This window comes from Diceros bicornis, chromosome 7 (genome assembly GCF_020826845.1).
Source record: "Diceros bicornis minor isolate mBicDic1 chromosome 7, mDicBic1.mat.cur, whole genome shotgun sequence".
NCBI lineage: Eukaryota > Metazoa > Chordata > Mammalia > Perissodactyla > Rhinocerotidae > Diceros > Diceros bicornis.
The window spans coordinates 75240904-75267916 of NC_080746.1; the positions used below are offsets into that span (position 1 = coordinate 75240904).

At 53.7% G+C, this 27013-nt stretch overlaps 1 protein-coding gene across 1 annotated transcript in view; it reads right to left on the bottom strand.

Moving 5' to 3' along the window:
• The window catches only part of USH1C (USH1 protein network component harmonin), a 47981-nt gene that overhangs the window by 6749 nt on the left and 14219 nt on the right, over positions 1 to 27013 (bottom strand). Inside the window, exons 5-23 of the mRNA XM_058546077.1 lie at positions 25932 to 26040; positions 25784 to 25808; positions 25534 to 25591; positions 25129 to 25223; positions 23668 to 23752; positions 22647 to 22706; positions 22431 to 22487; positions 21971 to 22113; positions 20842 to 20907; positions 20341 to 20465; positions 17066 to 17139; positions 11967 to 12119; positions 10512 to 10628; positions 9489 to 9971; positions 5316 to 5435; positions 4164 to 4214; positions 1472 to 1513; positions 852 to 905; positions 418 to 517 (exon numbers count right to left, since the gene is read on the bottom strand). Of these exons, the coding sequence (XP_058402060.1) occupies positions 418 to 517; positions 852 to 905; positions 1472 to 1513; positions 4164 to 4214; positions 5316 to 5435; positions 9489 to 9971; positions 10512 to 10628; positions 11967 to 12119; positions 17066 to 17139; positions 20341 to 20465; positions 20842 to 20907; positions 21971 to 22113; positions 22431 to 22487; positions 22647 to 22706; positions 23668 to 23752; positions 25129 to 25223; positions 25534 to 25591; positions 25784 to 25808; positions 25932 to 26040 (2017 nt within the window). The remainder of the gene's footprint in view (positions 1 to 417; positions 518 to 851; positions 906 to 1471; positions 1514 to 4163; positions 4215 to 5315; positions 5436 to 9488; positions 9972 to 10511; positions 10629 to 11966; positions 12120 to 17065; positions 17140 to 20340; positions 20466 to 20841; positions 20908 to 21970; positions 22114 to 22430; positions 22488 to 22646; positions 22707 to 23667; positions 23753 to 25128; positions 25224 to 25533; positions 25592 to 25783; positions 25809 to 25931; positions 26041 to 27013) is intronic.

The following is a 27013-nucleotide window of genomic DNA, read 5'->3' on the forward strand; positions in this document are numbered from 1 at the left end:
TTCATGAGGCTAACACCGACCGATCTTTTAAGGCCCAGCTGAGGCATCACCCTTCTAGGGAGCCTTCCCGGCAGGCCCCTTTCCCTTGGTGGGTTAGGGGCCCCTCCGGGTTCCCACAGCTTCCCTTCACCCCCCGAGTCCTCTGTCAGCCCTTAGCAGACCGCACTGTTGTCGTCAGTACTAGGCAATTCTGAGCATATTTTCACCACAGGATGGGGCGACCTGGTGGCATCTAGTTGGCTGAGTACCCACAGGTCTTGGCACCACTGTATGCCCATGGGCAACGTGTGGGACTGAGTGGATGGATGGACAGAGCCAGGTGGGGGTCATTCCTGAGCAACTCTTGACTCACTCCAAGCGGGCAGCTGGTGGCTTTCCTGGAGGGCCCCGTATAACCATCACACCGTCGCCACTCACCGTGCTGCTCAGCAGCTCCCCCCTCGTAAACAGCCGAGACGACCACCTTCCCGATCGGGGAGTCCACACCACCTTCCAGGGCCAGGTCTAAGGATCCTTCCTGGTTAGAGGAAAACAGGCCTTAAGGAGCCAAGCAGACAGCAACCTGTGGGCACTTGAGCAGCCAAGAGCCTTGTGACAGGGCCACAGAGAGGGCAGGAGAAAGCATGGGGCCAATGGCAGTGCTGCAAGGGAGAAAATGAGGCATGGACGCGAAGCGGGGCCTGGGTGTGCGGTCCCACCACAGGAGGGGCATTGTCAGGGACAGAAGAGCATAGTCGGGATCTGAGGGGTCACCCAGGAGTCATCTTGAGAGCAGGAGATGCAGGGGCCAAGATAGGAGGGGGCAGGGCAGAGGGGGGGGTGGCCCACCCCACCTCCATGTATCCAGGTACCTTCTTGATGCGAAGGAGCCGGACATCCTTCCCTATGATCTGCTCGGGGGTGAACTGGAGGAAAAAGACAGTGGGGAACTGTGAGTCCACCTGAAGGATAAGGGTGGCGGCGGGGGTGGGAGGGGAAGCCAGGCACCCATGGGACATTGGGCCTCACAGAATACATGGACAAGGGGATCCTTCCTAGCCCCACCCCCAACCGTCTTCAACCGGGGGTCCCAAGCCCCATGGGGGACACATGGACACACATGCAGAGGTGGCCACACAGATCCCAGATCCATTCTTCCGGGGAATATTGTGAGACTGGGTGAGAGCATGCCCTGTAAACACACAGCATGGTGCCTGGCACCTAGTTACTGCTCAGTGAGTGTAACTGTTGTAATGAACCACACACACACACACACACACACACACACACACACACACTCCAGCCGTACAGTTCACACTGGAATGTAGTTTGAAATAAGCCTTCCCAGGAAAGGGCAGTTGGGGCCTCCTTGGGGCTCCTCCCATGCCCCCCTTATCCCCGGGACCCCCAGGGCCCAGAATGCACCACCAAACACGCTATAATCTCCTGGACCATTCCTGGGATACCCCCTGGGGGAGGAGTTCTCTCTCACCATGGAGTAGGGGTCGAAGCTTTCCTCATATTTCCGGAAATCCTGGGAGCAGAGGGAGGGTTTTAGGGCGACAGAGCAGAGGCCCCTGAGGGTGACTCAGGAAACAAGCTTAGGGCAGAGGAAGATGATGGTGAATGGGTCAGAGGCGGGGGGAGGGGGGCAGGTGTGGCCTGCACTGGGGACACAGGGAGGAGGCTGGCAGCCCCAAGAGCCAGAGCACCCCTGCCCGGGGAGAAGCAGGAAGCTATGGAAGCGTGTGTAGGACCCTGGCCCTGGCCCCCGCGCTGTTCCAGCGGGGTGGGCATCTGGCTGGCAGGGGCACCCGCAGACATCTAGGTGGCCTGGGCAGGTAGTGCTGGCCTTGCTGCAGGTCTCCTCTGCCCACAGCCCCAGGTCTCTTAGGTCCACCCTCAGCTCCTCCAAGTGCCCACACGAGGCCGGGTCCAGGCTCTGGGAGTGCAGCCCAGCTTTTTTCCACCCAGTACTCTGACCCCAAAGAAGCACCAGGACTGTTCAAGAGGCTGCTCTCCCTGGGGAAACCAGCCACAAAATGAAGGGGGGGGGGCGGACAAAGGGACATCAGGCACAAAGAGGAAAAGGGGGGCGGTCTGTGCTTGCCCGGTGCCTGGCACTGTTAATGTGATGCTTATCTAGAAGGCAAGAGGCCTCCCTAGAACCTCAGCCAGGGGAGGAAGCAGGAGGACACCCAGCTTAGGGGACCTGGCTTGGTGGGGACTGTGGGAACAACCTCCCCAAGATACAGAAACAAGGTGGCGAGAAGGGGGCGGAGCCAGAACACACCGCCTTCCCAGGAGTCACATGCAGAGAGCGGGAGCCCCGGGGCCACAGACTGAGGGACAAGGCACGCCAAGCCCGAGGGCAGCAAAGCCTCGGATAGTCCTCACATGAAGGTGGGAGCGAACGAGAGGCCCTGTGGCAGGGGCCCACACAGACCTTGCTGGACTGAGTGGCACCACCCCCCGGCACACAGTTCCCTAGGCCACACCAAGTGTCCCCTAGGTCAACATCATGGGGAGGCCACAGCCCCCTCTATGCTCAGCTTCAGTAACCAAGCTCTGGGCACAAGATGAGGGCCAAATATCAGCAGAGGGGTCCCTGGGCAGCTGCCTGCCCTCCCTCACTGGCCTTCATCACTCAGGCTCCACCCCAAAGAGCCTGGCCCAGCTCTGAGGCCACCCCCAGGTCAGTCTGTGGGTGTCAGGGCAGCAGACAGAGGCAGTGATGCAGCAAATCCATGGGCAAGAGGACTATCAGGCAGGACTGGGGGTCAATTCTCTTTCACTGAGAGGGCCCTGCCTAACCCTGGCTGTTTCTTCTGGAAACCAGGCAATGCTGGCTATGGGTCTCCCCGTCTCCCTCCCCTTGAGAATCCGCTCTCAGCGACTGGCCAGATGGCAATTTGTGTCTTGTGTGAATTTAGATCAGAGACTTGTAGGCTACTACAGCTGGTCAGCCCTTGTAGAGGGAGTCCAACCCTTCATCCGATGGATGGAGAAACTGAGGCCCAGAGAGGTGACATTCATGCCCAGGTCACCCAGTCAGTGGCCAGTGGAGCGAGGGTTTATCTCCCTTGGACACCTCATCTTCCCGCCTCTCTCCTTTGAGACCTGTTTTGTCCTAAACAACAAGGCCCCTAAATGTCTATTTCATAATCACGGTGCTTTGAGAGGCAGAAAAGCATAGCATTTAGGAGCCTGACTCTAGAGCCCGACCTCCTGCATTCAAACCTGGGGTCTCACACTAGCTGTGCCATCACGGGCACGTTTCCTAATCTCTTTGCTTCGGTTTCTCATCTACAAAATGGGGATGATAACAGCACTTACCTCCTAGGGTTGTTGTAAAGAGTAAATTAGTTAATATACATAAAGTATTTAGAAACAGTGCTTGGCACAGCACACCTTCTAAGTGTTAGCTGTCACCTGTCACTGCCCAGTCATGTCTCACTGTACAGCTGGCACCTCCTCTTTGCTCCCTGCCTGTGGTCGAATCAGCCCGTGGTTGGGAGGTTGGCTGCAAGGGCTGGAGCAAGATCTCCATTTTGGGGTCTCTTTCGTCAGTGGTGAGACAGCCAATCCCATGCCTGGCTCTAGGACATAAGCCCCAGGAGGGGCGAGGAAGTGGCTGCCTGCCTGATACCACTCATGGACCAGCAAGGACTTCTGCAGCCCTGTGCACAGGAGCACCCCAGGCAGATGGAGGACCTGGGTCGCCACTTCCTCTCTGATGCTGGTTCAGTGTCAGGTGGGGTTTGGTGAAGCTGTCTTCTGCCTTGAGGGGACAAGCCAGGGGAAGGGGCAGGGAAACACCTCAGGCAGCCCCTTCTTCTGTCCTAGTGCTGGAGCAAGCACCCAGCTTGGCCTCTGTGACCCTCTGAGGGTTCCTTCTGCCTGCTCTTCTATGAACAAACAGCAGCAAAAGAACTGAGGCCCTGAGATCCTGCTGCTTTCTCAGCTGGGGCACGGGGTCTAACAAGCCCAGGTCCCCACCTGATATGACACCCTCCTCAACTCCTGGTTGCGGGCACTAGGGGACACAGTGTTGGCCTGAGGCTCCTGGCAGATGGCGCAGGGGGCCACCTCAGAGCCAACGGGCACTCCCAGAGAGAGAAGTCAGAGGGGAAGGGACAGGGGTGGCGGGGAGGATCACAGACACACGATGGATATCATTTTACTTGTCTGAACGCTGTCTGATAAACCACCATCCTCTTCAACATCTCCTGCGGCTGCCAGAAAAAAAAATAGTTCCACACTGGACATCATTGATAGGTCTCGTCTGCCCCCTGGTGCCAGAGCCTGAGCCTGCCAGCCAGGGCTGCCCTGGCAACATCCCCCCAAAACAGACACAGCCTGACTTATGTGAGGGGCCTGCTCGACGTCCCCAGACACAGCAGCTACCCAGTTCCAGTCAAGCAGACACCACCCTGTCATCAGCCAGAGAACGCAAGGCGGATGCATCAGCAGGCCGTCACAGGAGCATGAACTTGGCTCTTGGGGGAGCTGACAGGACAGCGAAAGCTCAAAATAAGTATCTGAGCCGTGCTGTCCTGACATTTGGATAGGGTTTCCTTGAAAGACGAATAAAAATTCTGGCATGACTCCTCCTACTGTGGGAGGGTCTGCACCCCTGGAGGGGGACACATATGAGTCCCAGCTCTCTCAGCTGAAGGTGACTGGGGGTGGGCAGACACTCCCCACCCCCCAGGACCACCCCTCACACTCCCAGTCCCAGCGAGCAGTGAGAAGTGAGGTGGAGAAAGGGAGCGGGTCTGCTTTGGCCAGCTCCTCATCTGAGGTGGCCCACGACACAACAGGCCTTAGGGGCGGAGGCCAGGCAACTGGAGTCACTGTAGGTTCTGGTAAGACGGCAACGGAGGTAAGAGCTTGGGCTCTGGAGTCAGAAAGACGCTGGAGTAAGGAGTAAGTCCTGGCGCTGCCTCAGGCAACCGACTTAATCTTGTAAGCCTCAGTTTCCTCAAGTGTCAAACACGGAGAACAACAGGAACCCTCTCCCGGATTGTTGGGAGGATTAAATGAGAGCGTGCAGAGCCCAACACACGTAGGTAGGCTCGTAATTAGTCTGGGATGTTATTATCAATCCTTTTAGACGGCGCTCCAGCCTGTTGGTCAGGTGAGGAACAGTTTCACTGGTTGTGTCAACACCCGCTTACACCCATGTGGATTCACCTCTTGGCCAGTGAGAAGGTTAGGAGATGGCACCTGATGTGAGTTTGTATCCCACCTCTCTCTGTCTCCAGCAGAACCCAGGGGAGACAGCCCTTGTCTGCTCCTCTAGAGAGGCCCTGGAGTGGACCCGAGGGGCTTACCAGGACCTCGGATTTCACGGCTGGCCTGTAGATGAAATTGGACTCCTGGTGGACCATGACAGGTTTGGAGATGGTGGACACGCCAGGGCGTCGTGGAGGCTGTGGGCTTGGGCAAAATGTCTACAGAGTTAGTTTAAGAGAAACCCATGTGAGGTCATGGCAGGGGTGGCCTGGGCCAACCATGGCACTTCAATATACATGCAAATGCACACCACGCACGTGCTGAGCCAGCCTGGTCTGCTGGCCCTGCCCTAGGGGCTAGGGGTGTGATCTTCAGCAGAGAGACGAGAAGTCCACTGGCCACAGTATGCTCTGAGGCCACACAAACTACTGGGTGGCTCTAAGGAACCAGGGATTGAGCCAGAGCCTAGTTGTGGGGCGCCAGCAGCCACTGTCACTCAGAGGATACACTTTCAATGCTCTCTCCCGGTGGCCTCAGGTGCCATCCAGCCTCCTCTCTCCCTAAGGGCTCTCTCTTCTGGCCACAGTTCCAGTCCTGGACTACACGCGAAGCATATGCTGTTCCTGGTGGGTGGGCACAGAGTCTCTGGAGGCCGGGGGTGAGGACCAGTGAGAGCAGCATCCAGAAGAGCTGATGTAACCTGTTTGCTCTGTTCTAATCCACCTCATCATCTCGGGCAAGACAAACTGGATCAGGTCACAACCCTGCCCCCAACCCCTGATAGGTCCCCACTGACTCCTGAGCTCCTTGGCTTGATCCTCAAGGTCCTTCATGAGCTTCTCTACCTTCCTTTGCAGCCTCATTCCTCACTCCTCACTTTCCTCACACTGCTTAATGTTAGCCTCCCAAATGCCAGGCTTCCTTGCCTCAGGGTTTTTGCACATGCTCGTCCCTCCTCCTGCTTTACCTGCCCAGGTCTTAGCTTGGCTATCGCTGCCTTCAGGAAGCATTCCTCGAACTTTCTTCTGCATCACCACCCCTCATCACAGTACCTGTGGTTCCCCGGAACCACAGTGTGTGGCCTCAGAGCATGCCCCCAGAAGTGTGGTAGTTTCTTGCTTAGTTGTCTGTCTTCCCCCAAGACTGTCTCGGGCCAGGACTGCGCTGCCTATTTTGTGGTGGCTCTCCAGGCCCAGCATAGTCTGGCATATAGTAGGTGCTCATGAAACATGTTGCATGAATAAACGAATGACTCAGTAATATGGTGGGCACATGGGACAGCGCCTGGGGGTAGATATGGCCCTGAAAACCTTCCTCAGGAAGGCGGTGGTGTGGCAGGCACACGTGCCAGGGTGACACAGGTGTTTGTTTCTACCATCTGAGGCCTGCTGGGATGGGGCTGGCTGCAGGTGTGTGATCACCACACTTCCTGCTGCAGCCCTGATGACCACCTGCCCGGAGCATCAGGGAGGAGGCAGGGTTGGGCAGGTGGTGCCAGGGCCAGGTGCGGAAGTGGGCAGGACGCAGCTAACCAAATGGCAGCCCCCCCCGCCTTCGTGTCAGGGACGACCCTGGCTTTGATGTCACTTAAGCAGTGATGGTCAGTTCTTCAGAGGCTCCTCGTGTTGGGGGAGCTTTTAACGTTCCCTGTTCTCTGAAGGGGAACTAAGAGTGGGAACTTTGTGATTCCTGGAGAAATCCGAGAAAGCTGGACCCTGTTTTGAATCTTGACCCTGACTCAAAAGTTTGCAGAGTTTACCTCCAATCTCATGTTGGTAGTTTCACCCAAATTTTCTTGTACCCTCATATGTCACTGATCATAGTTAATGTCTACTGAGCACCGACTACGTGCCCGCCCCTCTCCTAAGTATTCATTTAGAATGAGTTCATGTATTAACTCACTTGATCCTCATAATAGGTAGGTACCATTAGCATTCCATTTTATGGACGAGGATACCCAGGCTCAGACAGATGAAGTAATGCAGACCCTAAGTCATCCAGCCAGTGGCCGAGCCAGGATTCACACCCAGGAGGTTCCTCCTTGCCATCTTTATGTTCCCTGCACTTGCAATGCCCTCCCTCCCATCCTCCATATCGCCATCTCTCAAGGCTCCGCTCATAAGCCCTTTACTCTACAGAGGCTCCTTCACCTCCCACTAGTATGAATCCCTCCCACAGCACCTGGCCAGTGCCAATTTCATAGCTGAATCCTGCCTGCTCAGCTGCTCATCCTTCCGACGGCAAAGTCCTAGAAAGCACAGGTGTGCCAACCTTCTGTGTGACTCTTCAGCACTGCTCCCCGCCCCCCTCACACAGAGAGGTGCAAAGCAGGCGCTCAATCAATAATTGCTGAATGGGATTTGTCGAGGAAAAGCTGCCACCCATCTTGGTGGGGACCACTCACAAGAAGGATGTGGTCCTCTTCATCAGGCTAAGTGAGCCCCCTGCGAACCTGCTCCTGGCTGGGCTCTGAGGCAAGACATCCCTGGGACAGACAGACTTCCTTCTGTCGGCTGCAGGGCTCAAGACTCCACCGGAGGTCCAGAGCAAGTCCCTCTGAGAGTCCCCCGCCAGAAGCTGCAGCCTTGGTGGCATCCGGCACTTCCTTCACTCCCACCTTCGTTCCCCTGAGCGCTCTTGAATGCTCTGAGATGCTTACTCTACTCTTCACGCAGGAACTCAAATCCATGCAAGGAAGGTTCATAAAAACCACTGATCAGGTACTGACTGCGCCCCGCGCCCCCCATCAGCGACATGAGCTGCTTTAGCTCTGACTCAAGCTACTGGTGTCTACTGAGTAGACAGCTACTGATGCAGAGGAATATTCTGTTTTTCCATCAGTGAGACCAAAGCTCCACGTCTTCCTTGGGGATTGCCTCTTCCAAAATAGTCTTCGGATTAAGAACAATTAATAAGAAATATGTCTTTTGGGGAAAGATCACTGTTCTGCCTCCTGACATCCAAGACAAAGATCCCTAGTCTTTTAAAAGTAAATTTGGAGGTTTCTAGGAACTCTCCATCTTCATCTTTCCTGTAGCTGGAAGTTGGCCAGAAATTTCTGGGTTCATACTGTGGGAGATGGGGATTTGGCCACCCTGAAATCTATCTCTTTACCTTGGTTGTTTTCTCTGAGGACGTTTGACCTCCCCCACTAACTGCCTAAAAAATTTGACATGGTAGCTCCTTCCTAGAACAGATCTATCATGATGGCTGTAAAGATAACGTAGGGTAAATGTTACAATAAGAAAGGCACCAACAAGCCCCTCTTATCAGAAGTTCTGTCTCTCTGGCCACATTCTCTGAATGACCCTGCGAAGAGTTGCCAGACAATCATTTACATTTATAAGGAAAATCTCCATTTGTAAAGGTATCTCCCTCTCTGTTTGGAGAAGAGAGGGAGATGAGCTCATTTCTAGTGACTTGTCAATGTAGAAGGTGAGGCCTTGAGCTACATAATAAACCTTACTCTTGTTTACTGTGCTTTAGTGGTAATCTCCTATAACTGACTCCCCCCACCCCCAAAATCCTCCTTTGTCATTGGCTGAAAATGATATTTAAGACGAAAATTTCTACTATTGTGTTGAAAAACGCAGTGTCCCTGCTTTCTCCCATATATACATGTTATTAAACTTGATATTATTTTCTCCTGCTAACCTGTCTTGTTGATTATTTGGCCAGCCAGAAGAACCTTAAGGGAAAGGGCAGAGGGAGATTCTCCCTCTTCCCCCGACAATACTTCAAGCCAAGGTAGTTGGCTAGTGCTGTAGAAAATGGCGCAGCCATGTCCTAATACCGCATTGGACAGTGTTACCACCTCATTTACGGAGGCTAATACTGCTCCACTGCCCCCCTCCCTTCCCCCCTGTTAAACCAGGGGTTTATTTCTCATCGTCAAGGCTTTATCGAGAAATGACTGGCTGTAACAGAGAGCTCTGGCTATTCATTAACATAGCCTTGCAAGTACTACATTGAATGTTACCAGCCCATACTAGCCAAGAGGAGTAAAGAGAGAGCAACGAACATTGACACACCGTTGCTCATCCCAAGTTATCACAGGCAATTCACCATACAATACAGCACTTCAAAATCAGCAAAAACCACACCCATGCTGGATGACCACAACACGCCGGCTGCGGAGCTCATTCCTAGAAAGTGGGGTGGGGTGATGTTTCCTCCCACCTCCACTCACAGGAGCAGAGGAGGACACGGGAAACAGCAGCCCTGCCCACTCGTCCCACTTCCCAGCACAGCATTCAGCACAGGGGTAGTACCTTTGCCGGGAGTGGGAAGCTCCGTCCAGGGATGGGGGAGCTGGTGGGCTTCCCACTGTGGTTCTTGGGCTCCCAGTCCTCTGTTGGATTGCCTGTATCCCCAGTGCGGAAGGGGTGGCTGCCCAGTGCCTCTTCCAGGGCCGAGGGCAGTGGGCGGGTAGGAGTGAGGTCTTGGGTGGGAATAGATGGAGGGGGAGGGATGGGGATAGGGGGTGGAGTGCGCTGCACCCAGGGCGAGGACGAGGCGCTCACACGGCCTGAAGAGGGAAGGACAGGGGGTGCTGGGACCTTGGGGGGTGGGTTGGAGGGTGGAGGGTGGGGCATCACAGGCAAGGCAGAGGGAGTCTTGGGGGGATAATAGAACATGTCCAAGGGGATGTCATCCAGGTCAGTGGTGTGCAGGTGCAGCCCGCCTGCGAAGCGTCTCAGGGGTGGGGCCAGGGGAGACACAGAAGGCGGGGGAGGCGGGGGCCCTGTGGTCATCTGGGGGGTTACAAGGAAGTTCTGTAATTGTCCGACTAGGGCTCCACTTCACAATACATCGAGTATAATGCTCCTCCTGTGTCTCTTGCTGCTGGAGACCCACCGCCCTCAAACCAGAACCACAGGGCTGTCATTTCTCTGTCCCCTGGGTGCCCAGCTGAGCCCACACCAGACAGCCGGTAGGGAGTGCCCAAATGCAGGAGGGTCCCGAGTTCCGCCAGATGTGGGTGATACGGTGACCACACAATTTATCATCTAAACTAGACCACACTTGACAGCGAAAGGGGCACTCGGTAATTACATGAGGACAACAGGCCTCACTGGGACCATCTCAGACGAGCTGAGACCTGTTGGTCACTCTGGAGACAAGCCCAGATCCACAGATACGTCCCCCTGCTCAAGAGAGGAAGGAGGAGTGGGCTGGTGAGGGTGGGCCCTGGACAGTGAAGCTTCCCATGGCCATCTCGCCTACCGCTGCCCCCAGGGTGGGTGGTTCTCAAGGCTGCAGGGGGCTCTATGTGGAGAGAAGGGCCCTGTTACCTCTGAAATCTCATTATCGGCAGAGGAAATCTGCTCGAGGCGCGTCTGACAGAGCCTCTCCACCCAATACTGAATCTTTTCCGACTCCTCAAGGTCTTCCCGCTCTGTCTCGGACACCTGGGACCCAGGGCCGGCGCAACAAGGGGAGGACAGAGGGGACACTCGCGTCACACGTGGGCGGCACACTTGGACCAGCAGCACAGAAGCACTTCTTAAAAACCCCAGAGCACTGTCGGGTGTGTCAGCTTTCTCGAAAAAGACCCAGCTTGTTCCCCCTGGCCCCAGAGGATGAGGAAACTAGGGGGAGAGGGTGTCGAGGTGTCCGGTTATTATGGGCACTTGCAGGCAAAATTAGAGAAAGGGCTCATGCATTACGTGGGATTAGCTGGCCCCCAGGATTCCCACCAATGCTGAGGCTCTTAAGATTCTCCAAGAATGGTTCTTTTGTAGGCTCCCGGCACATTCCAAGAGTTTAACTTTACTCTTTTTTTTTGGCCCCCTCCAGGCTGCCTTGTCCTCAGAAGAGCAATTTGATTTTATTTTTAATTTTGTAGCTAATTTGTTCCTAATGCCAGACCTAACGCACTTCACATTTTCCAGGACTTTTTGTAATCTAATCAGTTGGCATTCTGATTCATGAAAGCATTAAAGAGAAGCAGAACCAATAATATCTTCAACAGCTAGGGAGTTAAGGTCACCCGTCTCACCTAGGAAATAGGAATTACTCGTGCAGGAAGACTGCTTTTGGCATGTCTGCAAGGGGACAGCCTTAGATATATTCCCGGGTTGAGGTCTAGACTCAGACATACCCCATGTTGATGGGAGCAGCCTCAGACTCAGCCTGATTAACTGGGGGATAGCCTCAGACACTCCACCTGCACAAAGGGGCTAGCCTCAGACCCATACCCTCAGAGCTGAGACAGGTTGGGGAAACCTAGTCTTTGACTCATAACCTGGGTAGCGGGCCAAACTGACTCAGACCTCATGACAGGTGGGGGGAAGGCTAACTGCACATCTACAGTCTAGGCAGAGGGGTTAGCCTCAGACTCACACCTTGAGTAGGGAGATAGGCCTAACAGCCACATCTCAGGTGGAGAGGCCTAGCCTTGGACTCATACTCTGGTGGGGTGGGGGCAGAGAGGACAGACTCAAACCTCTTGCCAGGTGTGTGGAGGGCTAATCTGAGTTCTCCAATGTGGGCAGAGGGGCAAGCCTCAGACAATACCTCAGCAAGGAGGCTGGTCTCAATCCGAAACATACACCTAAGCGGGAAGCTAGTCTCAGAAGACCCAGCGCGGGTGGGATGGTCTCCCTCTCCAGGAGGAGGGCAGGGCTCACTCCATCCTTGGACTCCATTTGCGGAGAACAACTCCAGCTGGTTCCCTGGTAGCACGGTGGGGAACAACTGAATCGCACCCCAGGGACCTTCGCCTGGCCTGTGAGCAGGACACGCACCTCCTGGGCCAGCCGGTTGATCTTCAGTTGCTTTTCCTTTTCCAGCATTTCTTCTTTCTCTTTGTAAAGCTTTTGTTCAAACTCCAGTTCCTTCTTATTCTTTCTCAACTCCTGCAGGCTGTCATACTTGGCTTTCTTCTTATCTTTTCCTTTCTGAGCAGATGTGGCATTGTTTACATGACAAGGGCTACACGGGAGTGTTCACACTGGCACAGCACGGCAAACAGGGCATTCAGTCCTCAGACAACAGCAGGCAACCAGCCCATGGTTGGTTGGAAACCCTCCCCCAGCCCTGGCCCTCCACCCTGGGCATCGGACCTCAGGTTCAGGACAGGCAGGCCGCTGCCACCCATTGCGGAGTGGGAGAGTTCACTAACTAGCTGGGTGACCTTGGCTAAGTTCCTTAGCCTCTCTGGGCTTGATTCACCTCATCTCCAAAATGAGGGAAAAAACCACCCCATAGCCTTGCCATCCAGAGCCAATGAAATAATATCTATGAGAAAGCTTTGTGAACTTCAAAGTGCTGTATAAATAAAACGCATTGTATTTATTTCCTAATATCTGGGCACATGCCTTCTCTATCATCTGGAGAGAAAGGTGTCTCATGTTCAGACACCACTGATGCATCCTGGGAGATTCTACAGAAAATCGGGGAGAGCTGGCAAGCCCCATGCACAGATCCTCTGTCCTGACTAGAGAGGTGGGCACCAGCCTCAGACCTGGGAGCCCAGAGCCAGGGACATCAGATTTGGCCCCAATGTTTAAGCTCCAGACCATTTCATCCTGGAGAATCCAAACCCACTGTTCCCTCTGGACGAGGCCGCTGAACTGAGGATTAGCCAGAAACTATAGGACTGGGAGATGGGGGTAGGGGGAGAGAACAGCCTGACTGCTTTTTACCGGCTGTCAGTGTTTGAGAGGATTTGGGAGGGAGATACAGGGCAAACAGACTCCTTATTTTTCCTGTTGGACTTGCACCTGCAAAGCCTGCTTTCCTGGCTGCTTCTCCCATGGGGTTGCAGGGAAGCCAAGGAGAAAGAAAGGAAGAGAATGAACATCTGTGGACTGCCTATGTACTGAGGGATTGACATTATCTCACATGTAGATATCGTCCTTTCTCTCGATGAAGGAGCCCAGGCACAGAGAGGTGAAGTCCCTTGCCTGGTGTCAAAACCTAGCAAGTGGTGGTGCCAGGTTTTGAACCTGAGTCTTCTGGGTCCCACAAATTATCTACTGTGCCCTGACGAGCTGGGGGAAACGGGAGAACGGCAGGAGGGAGGTTAGCCCCCGTCACACACAGTATGGAGCACAGAGCACTCGGGAGAGGGGACAGCAGAGAGTCAACACTCTGGGGAATTCTGGGTGAAGGAGGGAACCCGCATGTTCACTGAGCTCACCCCCACCCTCTACAAGCTTCCTGGGGCCTGCTCTCAGAATTCCTGAATCATCCCAGCATCCAAGGCCAGGAGTGAGCAATGGAACTTCCCCGCAACGGACGCACAACTTCGTCCACAGCTGGAGACATGGGGGGTTATTTTGGACCTATGCCTGAGTCATCCTGCCTCCTCTCCTAAAGACAGCCCCACCTCTGTACACAGGTAATGTGCTTTTGAGATGGTCTCCCATCTGGGGGACAGGGACCCACCCCACAGCAGTCTCTGAACCACATGAGAAAATGGTTCTCATTGCTTCTGAGTCCTGCCTGCTCCCTCCGCGTGCCCTGTTCACTAGACTCTTGGCTCAGTTGATAGATGAATCCTTCCCATTATGTTGTAGATTTAGACAGCAATTCCCCAAGAGGAGCCAGACACATTCTGCCTAATGGCAGCCTGCTAGAGTAAGGGCATGGCCTCCCACAGGGACCACCATGATAGGAAAGGCCGTTCTGCTGGTTTTAAAAAGCCCACGAGAGGTAAGATTTGAGAGCTAGGGTTCCTGGCTGGAGCACGCAGATGGGACTGCTTCCTCCCACTGCAATCTTCATCGCATTGCCTGCTGACCGTGGCCTAGCCTCCTCCATACGGGTTACATAGCTGGGTGTGGATCTGCCTCCCCCGCCAGAGGAGGGCTCCTAAGCAGGGCTGGTCTGCTTGATTGTCTCAAGCAGTCCTGGTGAAAGGGCTGCATCAGAACCTGAATCCTTCAGGCCCTGGCACAGACTTTGTGGGGCCACTGGCCTGGGGGCCTTGAGATCCAGAGGGACTCACTGCCAGGTTAGGAATAGAAGACATTGAGTTATTTTTTCAAATAAGGGGAATTCCGTGCATTGATGATCAGGGCCTTAGAGAGCCACTTGTACCACCTGGGGACTCAGTGCTCCAGTTGCTGGGAGACAAAGCATCTCGCATGGTTCTGGGGAAAAAGACAATGGATTTTCAGAGCCAGCAGGAGGGACGTGATTCTGTTGTCCTTCAGATGTCAGTTAAATTTATGGCAAATACTTCTTCTGGTCCTGACTGAGAGGAGAGGTAGATGAGGTGGACGTGGTCTTGTTTCTACCTAGAAGCAATTTTCCTCTCAGTTGGAAATGAAATGAAAACTGTAATACCAGCTATATGTGGAATGACAGAACTAATGAACAGGGGAAAACAGGCCTCTTTACCAACAGCAATTTTCAAGTGACATGATTTCTGAAGGGAGGTGTGTGTGGAGGAGATGCTAATTCTTTTACATTTACTTGGTTATTAGTGCCTGGAAACCAGTTTACCTGTCTGTCTCCTTTTATTATTTTTTTTCAAGTAAAATCCTGTGTGTGTGTGTGTGTGTGTGTGTATGTTTTGTCCCCTCTAGTTGAGTTCTAGGAGAGACTGTATAGAGAGAAGAATTAGAAATCTAACCCCAGGAGACATCCTAAGCCATAGAGGCAGACTGCAAAATGAAAAGCACGGTCTATGAGGCCAAGGCCTTTCTGAGACCACAGTGGGGCGCAAAGCAGGCCCCTGAGGTGCTCTGTCCTAAGTTTATTCCATGTCATACGAGTCATGATCTGTGCTCCTAGGTAAAGACCTTCACCTCTGTCAGGAATAACATTGCCGCCTATTATCTTAACAGTGTCAGGTTGGAGGAAGGGGGTAGATGTTTCCAGCACATCAGATATTCCCATTTTACAGGCAAGGAGAAGTTCCGTATCATCAAGGTCACCCAGCTGCCAGCGCTTTCGTTTCTGGGGGACCAATATCCCGCCAGACAGAGCTGGTTGAGTGATGACACCTAAATTAGTTCACCCAGATTTACACTGACGCCTGATTCGCAAATACCAAGTCATCTCCAATGTCCGGTCTGCAGACAGTAACAGCAGCGTTTTCATAATCAAATGCCAAAGTGATTTAGAAAGAAAAAGGACGAGAGAGTTTTATGGGGCCTGGAGATACAATAATAAGATTTAGAGAGAAAATTCAGGGCCCCAGAGGCAAGAAAAATGCATTATCCTGGGCACACGCAGAGACATTTCTAGGAGAGAGTCACGGATGGTGTAGATCTTTGTCCCAACCCGAGGCAGCAAATCCTCCCTCAGCAGCCAGTCGGTGTCTGCCACAGTCGGTCTCACAACCTGCACTGTGTACACCCAACCTGATACTTCACTCTGTCTGACCTTCCGGTCTTGGCCTCTGATTCTACTTAACAGAGGAAGAAGCAGAAGCTTCCTGCCTCGGCCCTGCCCTGCCCTGCCCTGTGTCCACTGGGGCTGGCGCTGACCCAGATGGTGCCTGATGGTACTGGGGCAGGTCTCATCCCGTGAATACTTTCCCCACAATACCTCCGTGACAGCGCCCTGCCTTCTGACATCAGCCTGACAGAGAGGTGCATGGGGGGTTAGCCCTCCAAGTGAACAGGCCGGGTCACACTGTGGAGACTTGACAGGAAAAGAAACAAAGTTTGGAAAAGGCCCAAACCCACAGCAAACTCAGCAGCAAACCAGCATGGCACCCAGTCCTGTCCTACCTTCCGGATGGTTGGGAATTTGCCATCGTAACGATAAAACCACCCAAAGGCTGTAAGAACACAGAGAACAAAGCCATGAGACACAGCACAGCTCAGCCCAGAGTGTCCACAGGCAGCAGCCAGGAGTGGGGTTCCCAAGGAACGCATGGCTTTGTGGGACGACGAGCAGCACTGGCAGATCCAGCAGCAGAACTGCCCCCTCTGTCCGACTCTCCACTTACCTGGCCTCACCTGGGGTGGAAAGCAGGCCCAAGACCTCCTGAGAAAGGCCCCGATGCCCAGGCCCTGGGCCACTGTCAACTGCCTCTCCCAGGACACTGGCTTCAGAAGTCAGTGCCAGAAAATCAGAGAAAGCCCCTTGTGGAAGGATGAGCTTTTCCAAATCACGGCCATAGCTCTCCAAACACAAAGCCCCATTGAAAGAGAACAAGGCCTCTCCTGACTGACATTGGCTTCCTCCATCCAAGAAATGGCCCGAGACAAAAGGGAGCCTGGGTGTCTGCCTAGAGCTGCTGTCAGATGGAACAAACTGTCTTGTCTCCTGGTACAGGCCAAGTCCTCTGCTTTCAATGTCGAAAGAGAAGGCACTGGCCGGGGGCAGCTCTGGGAAGGACGGCTCAGGCAGCAGTGGGCAGGAGATCTGCCTCCAGAAAAGCATACCCCCATCCAGGCCAGACAACCAGGGCACCAGCCCCCTGTCTTCCCCAGGCAACAGCACAACGGGGTAATACTGCAAACCTGAAGCTCCCCGGGCCAGCGGTGATGGCTTAAATGATTACCCACCCTTGACCAGCCTGAGTTCTGGAACAAGATCTTGAACCAAGCACTAGCCCCTTAGTTGCTGGATCTTGGGGAGATCTAGGGAGTCCTGGGGGAGAGGCCAGAGCAGCAGAGCAAGGACTTAGGCAGGGGCAGGACTTAAATGTTTGAACCAGTAGTTCAGCTGTACTAGTGTGCGCCAGCTGACATGTCAGTCCTGTCCTCAAGGTTGTGTGGGCAGTGCTTGGACCAAGCCGGGGCTTGGAGGAGCTTCATAGACTCCAGTGGTCCCCACCACATGCTGACCCCTTGGAGTTGGGTGTCTGCAGGGCTAGCAGGAGGAGGCAGGCAGGGCAAGCAGAGCAGCAAGGCCAGGGAGTGAAGCGGGGGCTGCAAACCTGCTCTCCCCGCTCCTCCGTGCCTCCATCCGGGTCGTCTGCTGGCTCAAGCTCGGGCTCCACTCCCTGATCATCTACCCAGGAAAAGAGGAGGAAGCTGGTGAACCAAGAGAGACTCGGGGGACCAAGAGGCCAGAGGCGTTTCCGAGGAGCCTGGGGACCTGTGACCAGCTTCCTCTATGGCAGCTGTGAGGTCAGGGCAGGAACAGCGCTCAGGAGCCCAGAGCAAACGTTTGTTGCTCTGGGATGGTGCATGCAGTGCTTTCAACCTTGGTAGCTTTAGTTTCTCTGTCTGTAAAATGGGCTAACAACAGGGGCCTCTGATCTGACCGCAGAGTGACAGCCATTTTGCAGGGCATTCGGTTGAAACTTGGGAGTGTGGTACAGGGGATGGGAATATCTGAGTATTGTACACGTTTGGTGCCAAGGGCTTACAATGGGAGAGCAGATCCTCCTGGCTTCTTCTTACCACCTTTGGAGCCCTGGGTCCCGGGGATGTCAGAGCTGTGCAGGTGGGTTGGGGATCTTAAGGAGGTGAGGAGATTCCAAAGGGTAAAAGGGGCACATGTGGTTAGCAAGACGTGAATTTTGACGCAACATGGAGAATAGCAAACCACCCATTCCAGTGGTTTCCAACCTGGACTCTGGACTCCCTGGGACCTGTATGAGTCTGCTGTGAGCTGGTTATTAATAATTCAAAATATTAATTAGAAGAACTTGTCCATTAACCTTTAAAAAGGCTGCAAGTTAAGTTCCTTTGCTTTTGGTTCAATTTATGTTTATTCAACAGTGGAGCACTGACACTATCTTGCTAATAAGAATGTCTACTTAATAAAACAAAGGGAACACAAATGATTACTTAATACTTTGGTAGGAAAAAAATTCAACTTCCAAACCATGGGGTCTATTGGGGATGGAGGCTAACTGACAGGGTCCTTGATGGGGAGAGAAGGCTGGAAATCTCTTGCTTAAACCTTTTCATCTCTCAAGACTCCTTCCAGCTCTGGGGTCTTTAATACCCTCTCCGCATTGCTTTAGCTAAGGAAAGTTCTTCTGGGGGCCTCTGTCACAGTGTGTCATGGACTTGAGGGCTGGGTTGGATGTTGGGGTTCTGCTGGGTCGGCCATGGTAGGCAGGCAGAGCCCCCGGGACAGGTGGTGGTGAGGGGAGCAGTCAGTCCCACCCACATCGTTAGGATGAGTGGCTTCATTTTCCAGGCAAGAGATACTCCACATTCTTTCCTGTCTGTTCAAAAAATGCAGGGTCCACTCTTCACAGGCACAGATACCTGAGTCAGGTATGACCCCAGAGCTGAGGAGTGGTCAGGGAGGGGCTGGCTGCAGCCTGGTCCTGCAGACCCAACACGGCCATGACCATCCCAGCCTCCCAGGAATGGGGAGAAAGGCAGGAGTTCAGCTGGCTCAGAGGCCTTCCTGTATGTCCTGACTTATCTCCAAACTGGAATTAAATCGCTGGTGCGTATGGAGATGGATGGAGGCGGCAGTGCCCCAGCTCAGGCCGGCAGACTCCGGTCATCAATCTCACGCTTCATGGTATTCCCTTAGAAAACATTTATATCTCGAGCAAAGGGAAATTTCTTACTCCTTTTATTCAAAAAGCTTGACTAAATAAATAGCTAGCTAGAGAAAGGGTTTTTGTTTTCTATAGTTCCTGAGAGGGTGTGTTTGTTCTAAAGCCAAGACCCAGCTTCTAGGAAGGTACTACATTGACTAGGATTACTTTCATGAAAAGCAATTAAAATCGATTTCTCTCCTTCTAAAGCTCCTACTGCACTCATAAGAGCAAATTAGCTCCCTGTCTAAAACACAGATTATTCACCGGGAATTTAGCTCTGACCATATCCTCAACTAATACCGAATGTCACGGGGGAGGCTGATGAGAGCATGCTTTGTCCTTCAGAGAGGACCCTGAGGTGATACTGTGCCCTGCTGCCAGGAAAGAATGTGCTGGGAGCTGTTTGCCCTGCACTGGGGTGGGGGGAAATGGAACCATCCAGATGCCCTGCACCTCTTCGTTGATCCAAGTTGATGTCCCTCTAGGGCTCGGGTATGATTCAAAGTTGGGGCCAGAGCTGTCCAGACCCCATCACAGCATCCCAAATGGTTGCCACACAGCAGGAATGGGGAACCTTGGTTCTTGGGTGCAGATTCACCCCGTATCCAGAGGTTCCCAGGTCAGCTGAGCACAATAAGCTGGAGTAGAACCTGCCCCATGTCAGGCACAAATCAAAACAGTTGTCAAGTGAGAGTAAAGGCCCCACCAGGCATCCTGGATGTGTGATTGCCACGGTCCCCAAGCTGCCTGGCTCCTGGCTCCCCACCACAGGCCCAGTGAAGAAGCACTGAGATTGAGCCCCCCACTTTGCTCTGGTGGTGTGAGCTGCCCCTTGAAGAGACACCCTGGGAGTTAGGGTTGAGAGCAGGTGGGCAGGGGAGCAGTTGGTTGAGGTCTGGACTGAAACTGGAGGTGAGACTGCAGGACAGATGAAGAAAGGAGATGGGAGGGCAGAGGGAGCTGAGGCCCCAGGAAGGCCGCAGTTTGGTGCCTAGGAGGGGTTTCACAGTCCCGACTCCATCCGTGGAAGGGTAGGACCACACAGGGTCCACGTACAGGGATGCAGGTGGTGGGGCACTTCAGGTAAGCTCCTCTCACAGTCGCCCATCAACCCTGGACCACCAGAGTCCTCTCTAACACGAGCCCCGTCCCCTCTTTCTTGCTGCTGTTTCACCCCAGCCCCAGTTAAGAACCAGGCGGGAAGAGGACCTGACACCCAACAACTAAGATGATAATCCCACGAGCAGTTCACTTTTGACACAGCTCTCCACTCCTTCTTCAGCAGCCCAAGGGCGGGGGAGGGGTCTGCCTGCCTGTGTCATGAGGCCCCCAGGACAAGAAGGGCAGACAGATCTCACCCCAAGGCCCAGATGATAATCCCATGAGCAGTTCACTTTGACACAGCTCTCCATTCCTTCTTCAGCAGCCCAAGGGCAGGGGAGGGGTCTGTCTGAGTCTGTGTAGTCGGGGAGAGCCTGGCAGCAGACCCCCAGGACAAGGAGGGTACACAGATCCCACCTCAAGGCCCTGGCAGACAGCCCCTGGCACATGGCTGCCCCTCCATGAAGGAAACGCAGCCCAGACAGCCACGGGCTATCCACCTGGGGAGGTGGTGGTGAGTGAAGGGAGACCAGCGTCTCCGTCTGGACCCCCAGTCCCTGGCCCCAGAAGGAAGCCCTCCCCTTGCACGTGATACGTACACTTGGGCTTGCGAAGGGGCACTGGGTGCACCTCGGCGGTGATGGTTTTAGGCGAGAGCAGCTGTTCCTTAGAGCCCCAGTCTTCTTCCCACTGCTTCTTAAACTTCTCTTCCTCCTCTGCGATCCTGAAATAAGACCCCCACGCATGTGACTGGAGTCAGAACCTTCTCGGGCCCAGCTTCTGCCTATGGGGGAACCCCAGCCAGCCTGGGAGAGGCCACATGGTTCTAGCCGTGGTGGAGAAAACAAAGTCCCTGGCACTTGTCTTCTAAATAGAGTGTGAACCCCACCCTGCAATTATAAGACTCTGTTCTAGTGACCCTAATGTGATGGGCTTTACTAGGATTAAGGAACGGCTGTAAACAAGGGAGGATCCACCAGGGGACCAAAGGGCCAGTTAGACTGGGCCTGGAGATGGCCTCTGGCTGCCACACTCCCGAGAGCACCCTCACGTCCACACACAGACACGTGTGTGTAGACATGTGGAACCAGGGCACTCACTGTTCCATCTCCTTCCGGTATCTCTCATTTTCCTCTGCTGCCTTCTGGGCAATTTCCTTTCTCCTTCTGAAACACAAATGTAAGTTGGTATGTTGGAGTCTAAGCAAGAGAAGTTAACTCTCCCTTGTGGCTAATTCCTGCTTTGACAAAAGTTTTAAGTATTTCTTCCAGGGTCCCTCCCAAGGACGCATGGACCAGAGGGGGATGCTGAGGATGTGGGTCTGACAAAGCCTGGGCTGCATACTCTGTGGTTTTGGCTGGCATTGCTGAGCAGAGATTTTGTGCTGCCAGAGCTAGGAGGCAGGTCTAGGTGGGCCACATTCTACGGGTCCACCTCCAAACCCTTAGATAAAGTGACTGACCATGGGCAGGGCCTGGCCTGAGTAAGGTCCTCCAGGAGGAGGGCCCCAGACCCCAGGTAGCCAGGGCTGCTAACCAAAGCCAGGGCAACGGGCAGAGGTACCACCCAGGGTGCTTCTCCAGGCCAATTCTGTGATGGGGAGATGGGAAGATCCTGTTTACCTTCCTTTTCCAAATTCTTATTATGCTCCTACAACATACCTGGATTTGGATTTTGATAGTAGTTTTTGATTTAGGAATTGTTTCCCTCATTTATTTTCTCAGTCCATCATCTCAACTAGTCTGGGGAGTCGGGGGTTGGTCGTATCACCATAGACGGGTGTGAATCCCAGCTTGGCCATGTGCACTTTGTACACAAGTGGCTTAACCTCTCTGAGTCTCAGTCTCCTCACCTGTAAAATGGGTTAATACCATCTACCTCCCAGGGCTATTGTGGGAATGAAATTAAATAACATAGACAAGGCCCTAATACAACGCCAGCCACATGGCTGGTACTCAACAAATGTTACCTTCTGCTAGTAGCATCCTCATTTTCCATATTCTTGGGTCTTGGAAATTGAGGGCTCTTCTCGGTAAAGAGGGAGATGCCCAGTGGTCTAGAGGTAGGGGATGGATAGACCAACCACCAATGAACCCATCTGGTCTAAGGACAGGCCTCAGAGGGAGAGGATGAAGTTGGCCCAGGACACAGTGGGCAGGAAGCCAAGTGGGTGGGGTCGCATGGTGGCCTGGGGGGGTGAGGAGGGGCATCCTGGCTGGCCACACTCACTGGCGCTCCATCTCCTGCTGCTCCTGGAGGATCTTGTTGGACTCCATCGCCAGCCGCTTCTGCATCAGAAGCTCCTGCCGTTGCAGCTCGCGCTGTCGCACCTCTGCCAGCCGCTCCCGGTCTGTCATGAACAGCTCCCGGCCCTCGTGGGGAGAAAAGAGGGCCTCTGCTCAGTCCGCTAGGGAACCCGGGCATCCACTGCCACAGCCCTGGCGGCCGAGATGTGGGCTGTCTTATTGCTGTGGCCCCCAGTGTCAGGCACTGTGGTTCCTGCTGTCTCTGACCAAACTTCTCCCGGCTGGGTAGAGATCCTCTCCCTCTGCTCTGTCAGAGCTTCAGGAAAGGAGACCCCTGGCCCTTCCCAAGGGGCCAAGGAGTATGTGGCAGAGATCAGGGCTCTGAGCAGCTGGGGCTGGAGGTCAGGGGTCATGGGGCCCCCACCAGCTCATTCTGGACTTACAGCTCCAGCTACGATGGAGATGGTCAGGCTGCAGCTACTCTTCAGGATGTTCACGGCCTGTGGGGACAGGTGGACAGCTGGCTGAGGCCTGACAGACCAGAGCAGTCAAGGCCCCTAGAGAGCACAGAAGGTCTCAGACACCATGGCAGATGGAGGGGCGTGAGAAATGGAGGGCAGAGATGACCATGGCCGGCTGATGCAGGCCCCTCATCTCACCTCCTTGTGGTCCAGGCTGGAGAAGTCGATGCCATTGACTTCGACAATCTGATCCCCTATCTGGAGGAGAAATGGAGACAAATCAGTGTGTTTGCACTATTTGTACACTCACTCATCTACAGGAAGGGCTTCCCCTGGAGTCTAGGGTCAGACGTTGGGTCTTCAAGTGGCTGGACCTCAACTCTTCCCAAGGAGCAGAGTGGTTGGAAAGCTCTGATGGGGCCCTGGGAGGACCCCAAATGCCCCTCCACCCCATATCTCTTTCATCAGCTGTTAGTATTACACCATTAGAAGTTCATTTCTTTGGCTGAATTTATGACATTTGCTTTAAAAATTCAGTTTGTAGACATAGGAGCCTTTGGGCTTTTCATGTAGCAGAGGCTATGTTGAGTCATAATAATAATTGATAAAATAGCTAGATTCATTGATCCCTTACTATGTGCCAGGCACAGTTCTAAGCCTATGTATTAATTCATTTAATCCACACATGACCCTAGAAGGAAGGCTATTATCCCCATTTTACAGGAGAGGAAACTGAAGCACATAAACAGGAAGTAACTTGTCTAAAGTAGAGGTTAACAGTTCCGGCTCTGGCACCAGATCATCTAGGTTTGAATCCCAGCCTTACCATACTGGGTGCATGGTCTTGGAAAAATCATATATTTTCTCTGGGTCTCAGTTTTCTCATCTGTATAATGAGGATAATGATAGGAGCTAATTCTCAGAGTTCTTGTAAATTTTAAAGGGCTGAGAACAATGTCCCATCCAGTAAACACTCCATGAATGTCAACTCTTTGACTATTGTTATTACATTCCCAAGCTCAGGACTAAAGGCTGTCAGAGCTGAGGACTGTAGAAAGGGTCAAATGTTACCCCCTCTGTGCAGCCTTCCCTTGGGGGTTGAGTGGGAAGCATCAGCCACTGAGAGCAGACTGTGTGGGAGGGGCCTCCATCACGTGCGATCGCACGCTGACCCTGAACCCCATTGGGGCCCCAGTGGGGCTGGCCCAGGGTCACTCACCTCCAACCCCACCTCAGCAGACAGGGAGCCGGGCTTCACCTGGCTGATGAAGATGCCAGGTTTCTGGACGGGGCCGCTGGAAATGCTGTGGGAGAGACAGGAAATGCAGGTGAGGCTGCGCTCACCCCCTGCAGTGCTCGCTCATTCTCAGTGTCCTGCACCCTTTGCCTGTGTGTGCGGAGCTCTGGCCACTCAGCATACAAGTGACCTGTGAGCTAAGTACCCAAGGCCCGCCCTCTGCTGTCTACCTGTCCAGCCTCATTGCCCTGTGGCATTAGCCACAGAAAACTACTTGTAATCTCTCCCACCTGATTCCTCACCCAATATATCACATATGCTGTTTCTTCTCTCTTTCCAGTGCTTTCCTATTCATTCCTTAAGATTCAAATGCTATCTCCTCTACAAGGTTTTAACCAAACTCCTTATTCTAGTTGCTCCCTTCTTGGGGCTCCTAAAATACCTAGAGCAAGGATGGCACTTGTACTGTTATTCTCCCCTTCCAAATCTGTTGCAGACATCACTAATTGATCACAGCACTCTTTCCCACCAAGTCTAGATAAAACTTTAGAGTTCTTTTCAAACTCTTTAGCGTTCTTTTCCTACTCCAGGCAGCCATGACTAATTGAATAGAGACAGCACAGGATAGGAAACCTATTTGCCATCCCTGACTCAGAATGTAGCTCCATTAGCATCCTTGTCACTCTATACTGTAACTATTTATGTGGTTGGCTTCTATATTGGGCTGTAATCTAGAAAAGAGGGACTTTTTATCACTTACACTTGGCTGAAAAGTGTTGAATAAATGTGGATGAATGGAAATAATAAGAATAACTTAAATAATAATAGCTAATATTTACCAGCTGCTTACTACCTGCTAGGCACTAAGCTTGGTACTTTACTTCTGTCATCTCCTTCCTCCTCATGATAAACCTGTGATGTGGGTATTATCACTCTCAAATTACAGACGGAGAAACTGAGGCTCAGAGTGGTTAAGTAACCAGTTCAAGGTTCTAGAGCTCACAGGTGGCAGAGCAGTAGCTGGAGCCTAGATCTATGACTGTAGTACCTACGTACTTAACAAGAAGGCCCATATGGACTGATGCCTGTTTGCAATTCCCTGGCTGCCTCTTAAAGAAGTCCCACAAGGTGATAAGTGACAAGAGAACTGTGACAGAGATGACCAGCTGGAAAGGCTCCTTTTGCAGTGATTCAAGGCCCCACCAAAGGAACACGACTCTGTCTTTGGGCCTAAGTTTCCTCACCTGTAGCATGGGCCTGTTAGAGCTGTCCCTCTGGCCCTACTGGGCTGTTGTGAAGCTCAGAGGGAAAGCAGGCACCAAGAAGTGTCATCACTAGTGGACAAAAGTCTCCTCGGAAGCAGCAGTGAGAAAGAGGAGAGGTGCTAGGGGCCCGCTGGGGTCCACTGGCCACGAGTGAGCCCAGGGCACACCTGCCACCCACCTGCAGCCAAGGCCCCGCGAGCCCACCAGGCTGATGAAGACCTTCTTCTCCTTGTTGTCCCGACTGCCAGGGGAGCCCAGGCTGCTCCACCCGCCCTGGAGGAGGGACAGGATAAGGGTCACTGGGTGTCCACATGTGTGCAAGTGGCCTCTTGAGCTCATAAGGCCTTCAGGACGAGCACTGCTGTCCCCATGTGAGCCTGATTGTCGTTCTGTGCCTGGCGGTGTGTCTGCACCAGCTGCACCCACCTGAGGGCCCACTGCCCACAGGGGCATTCTGGATGTGCTGGGGGCCTGTGTGCAGCCCTGAGGGCACATCCTAGAGCAAGCCCTCCCTTCAGGAGCAGCTGCCCCTTCTTGGAGACCACCCCATCCAGACCCCATCGCAGGTGGTGCCAACCCTTACCCCGGATTCCGACACAAACTGATCCACATACTGCCACTTGAGGGGCTCGTCGGGAGAGCTGATGGGAGGGGAAAGTACAAGGGAGGTCATTAGGGAGAGGTGTTTGAGGGACCAGGCCCCAAATCCAGATCTGCCACCTCTGGAGCATCTAGTGACTGCTGGCCCCGGGGCAGTGCTGGCCTGGGGGAAGTCAGACCTCAGTGCTGAGCCCGCAGGGAAGAGTCTGTCTACAGAGGAGGGTCCTGCTCACCTCTTCACGGGGATCAGGCCGATGTCTGTGGGAGAAAGGCACAGGGGTTAGGACGTCTCCTCTGCCCTCCTTCCTCCCGCAGGAGCTGGGTGCCCCGCTGCCCTCCCCACCCCACCGTTGGCACCCTCTGCTCTTCGGCCTCACTCACGTCTCACTTTGATGGACACAGTCTTCTTGGTGCGGATGAGGTTGATGACCTCCTCGTGGGTGCAGGAGGAGATGGAATACCCGTTGATCCGGACGATCTCGTCCCCGACCTTGGCCACAGACAGAGGGAATGAGCACCAGGCTGAGGGAGCATCACGCAGCTGGGCAGGCTCATCACCAGATGCTCTGGGCCTGCTCTCCAGGAAAGGGGATGATAGCCATGCCCTCCCTCAGGAGAAACCTTGATATGTGTCCTAGTGCCTGTCACAACCAACCCACCTCCGTCAGCCTGATGGACCCCAGGGCAGGTGGCACTGCCAAGCAGTCTTTCTGTCCCATTTTACAGATGAGGGAACTGAGGCGGGGGGTGAGGGGCACAGAGAGTGGGTAGCAGAGCTGGGAGTAGAACTCAGGACTCAGCACCCTCACTCCGGTGTCCCTTTCACCCCATTGGGGCACCATCAGGTTCTGGAATCCATGCAAAGGGCAACCCTTCACCCAGATTCCCGCAGCTCTTCCCTGGCCTTTGTCCCACCCCACCCAAGGAGCAGACTCTCCTGTCTGTTAATCACCGCAACGCCATAGCCGAGTCGGGGCGGGGAACGTCCACGGCTCCTGACTCGAGCTCACGTCATTGACACACACACATCCCCTTTTTTCCCCTCTGTGGACACTCAGTGGACATTTTCACTCTGCCATGGCCCTGACCTCTGAGCTCCCGTTCTGGGAGTAAGCAAAGAACAGGGAATGAACACAAGGCTTTGGCATCAGATGTCCTGGGTTCAAACCCCTGCTTTTATTCTTACTAGCTGCGTGACCTTGGGCAAGTCTCTCGAACTTTTTGACCCTCAGTTCCCCTGATCTGTAAAATGGGGGAATACTGTGGTTGCTGTGAGAATTAAGTGAGCGTGTACGTGTGAAGCCAGCCAGTGCCCGGCACACCGTAAAGAACCAATAAGTGGTTGCTATTGTTATCGTTACGCCTGAGCCCTAAATATTCTGCTCAGATCCCTCTTCTCAGACTTAGGCCTCATTAGACTGGGAGAGATGGGGGCCCCGGGGCCTGCAGGGCCAGCCCTGGGG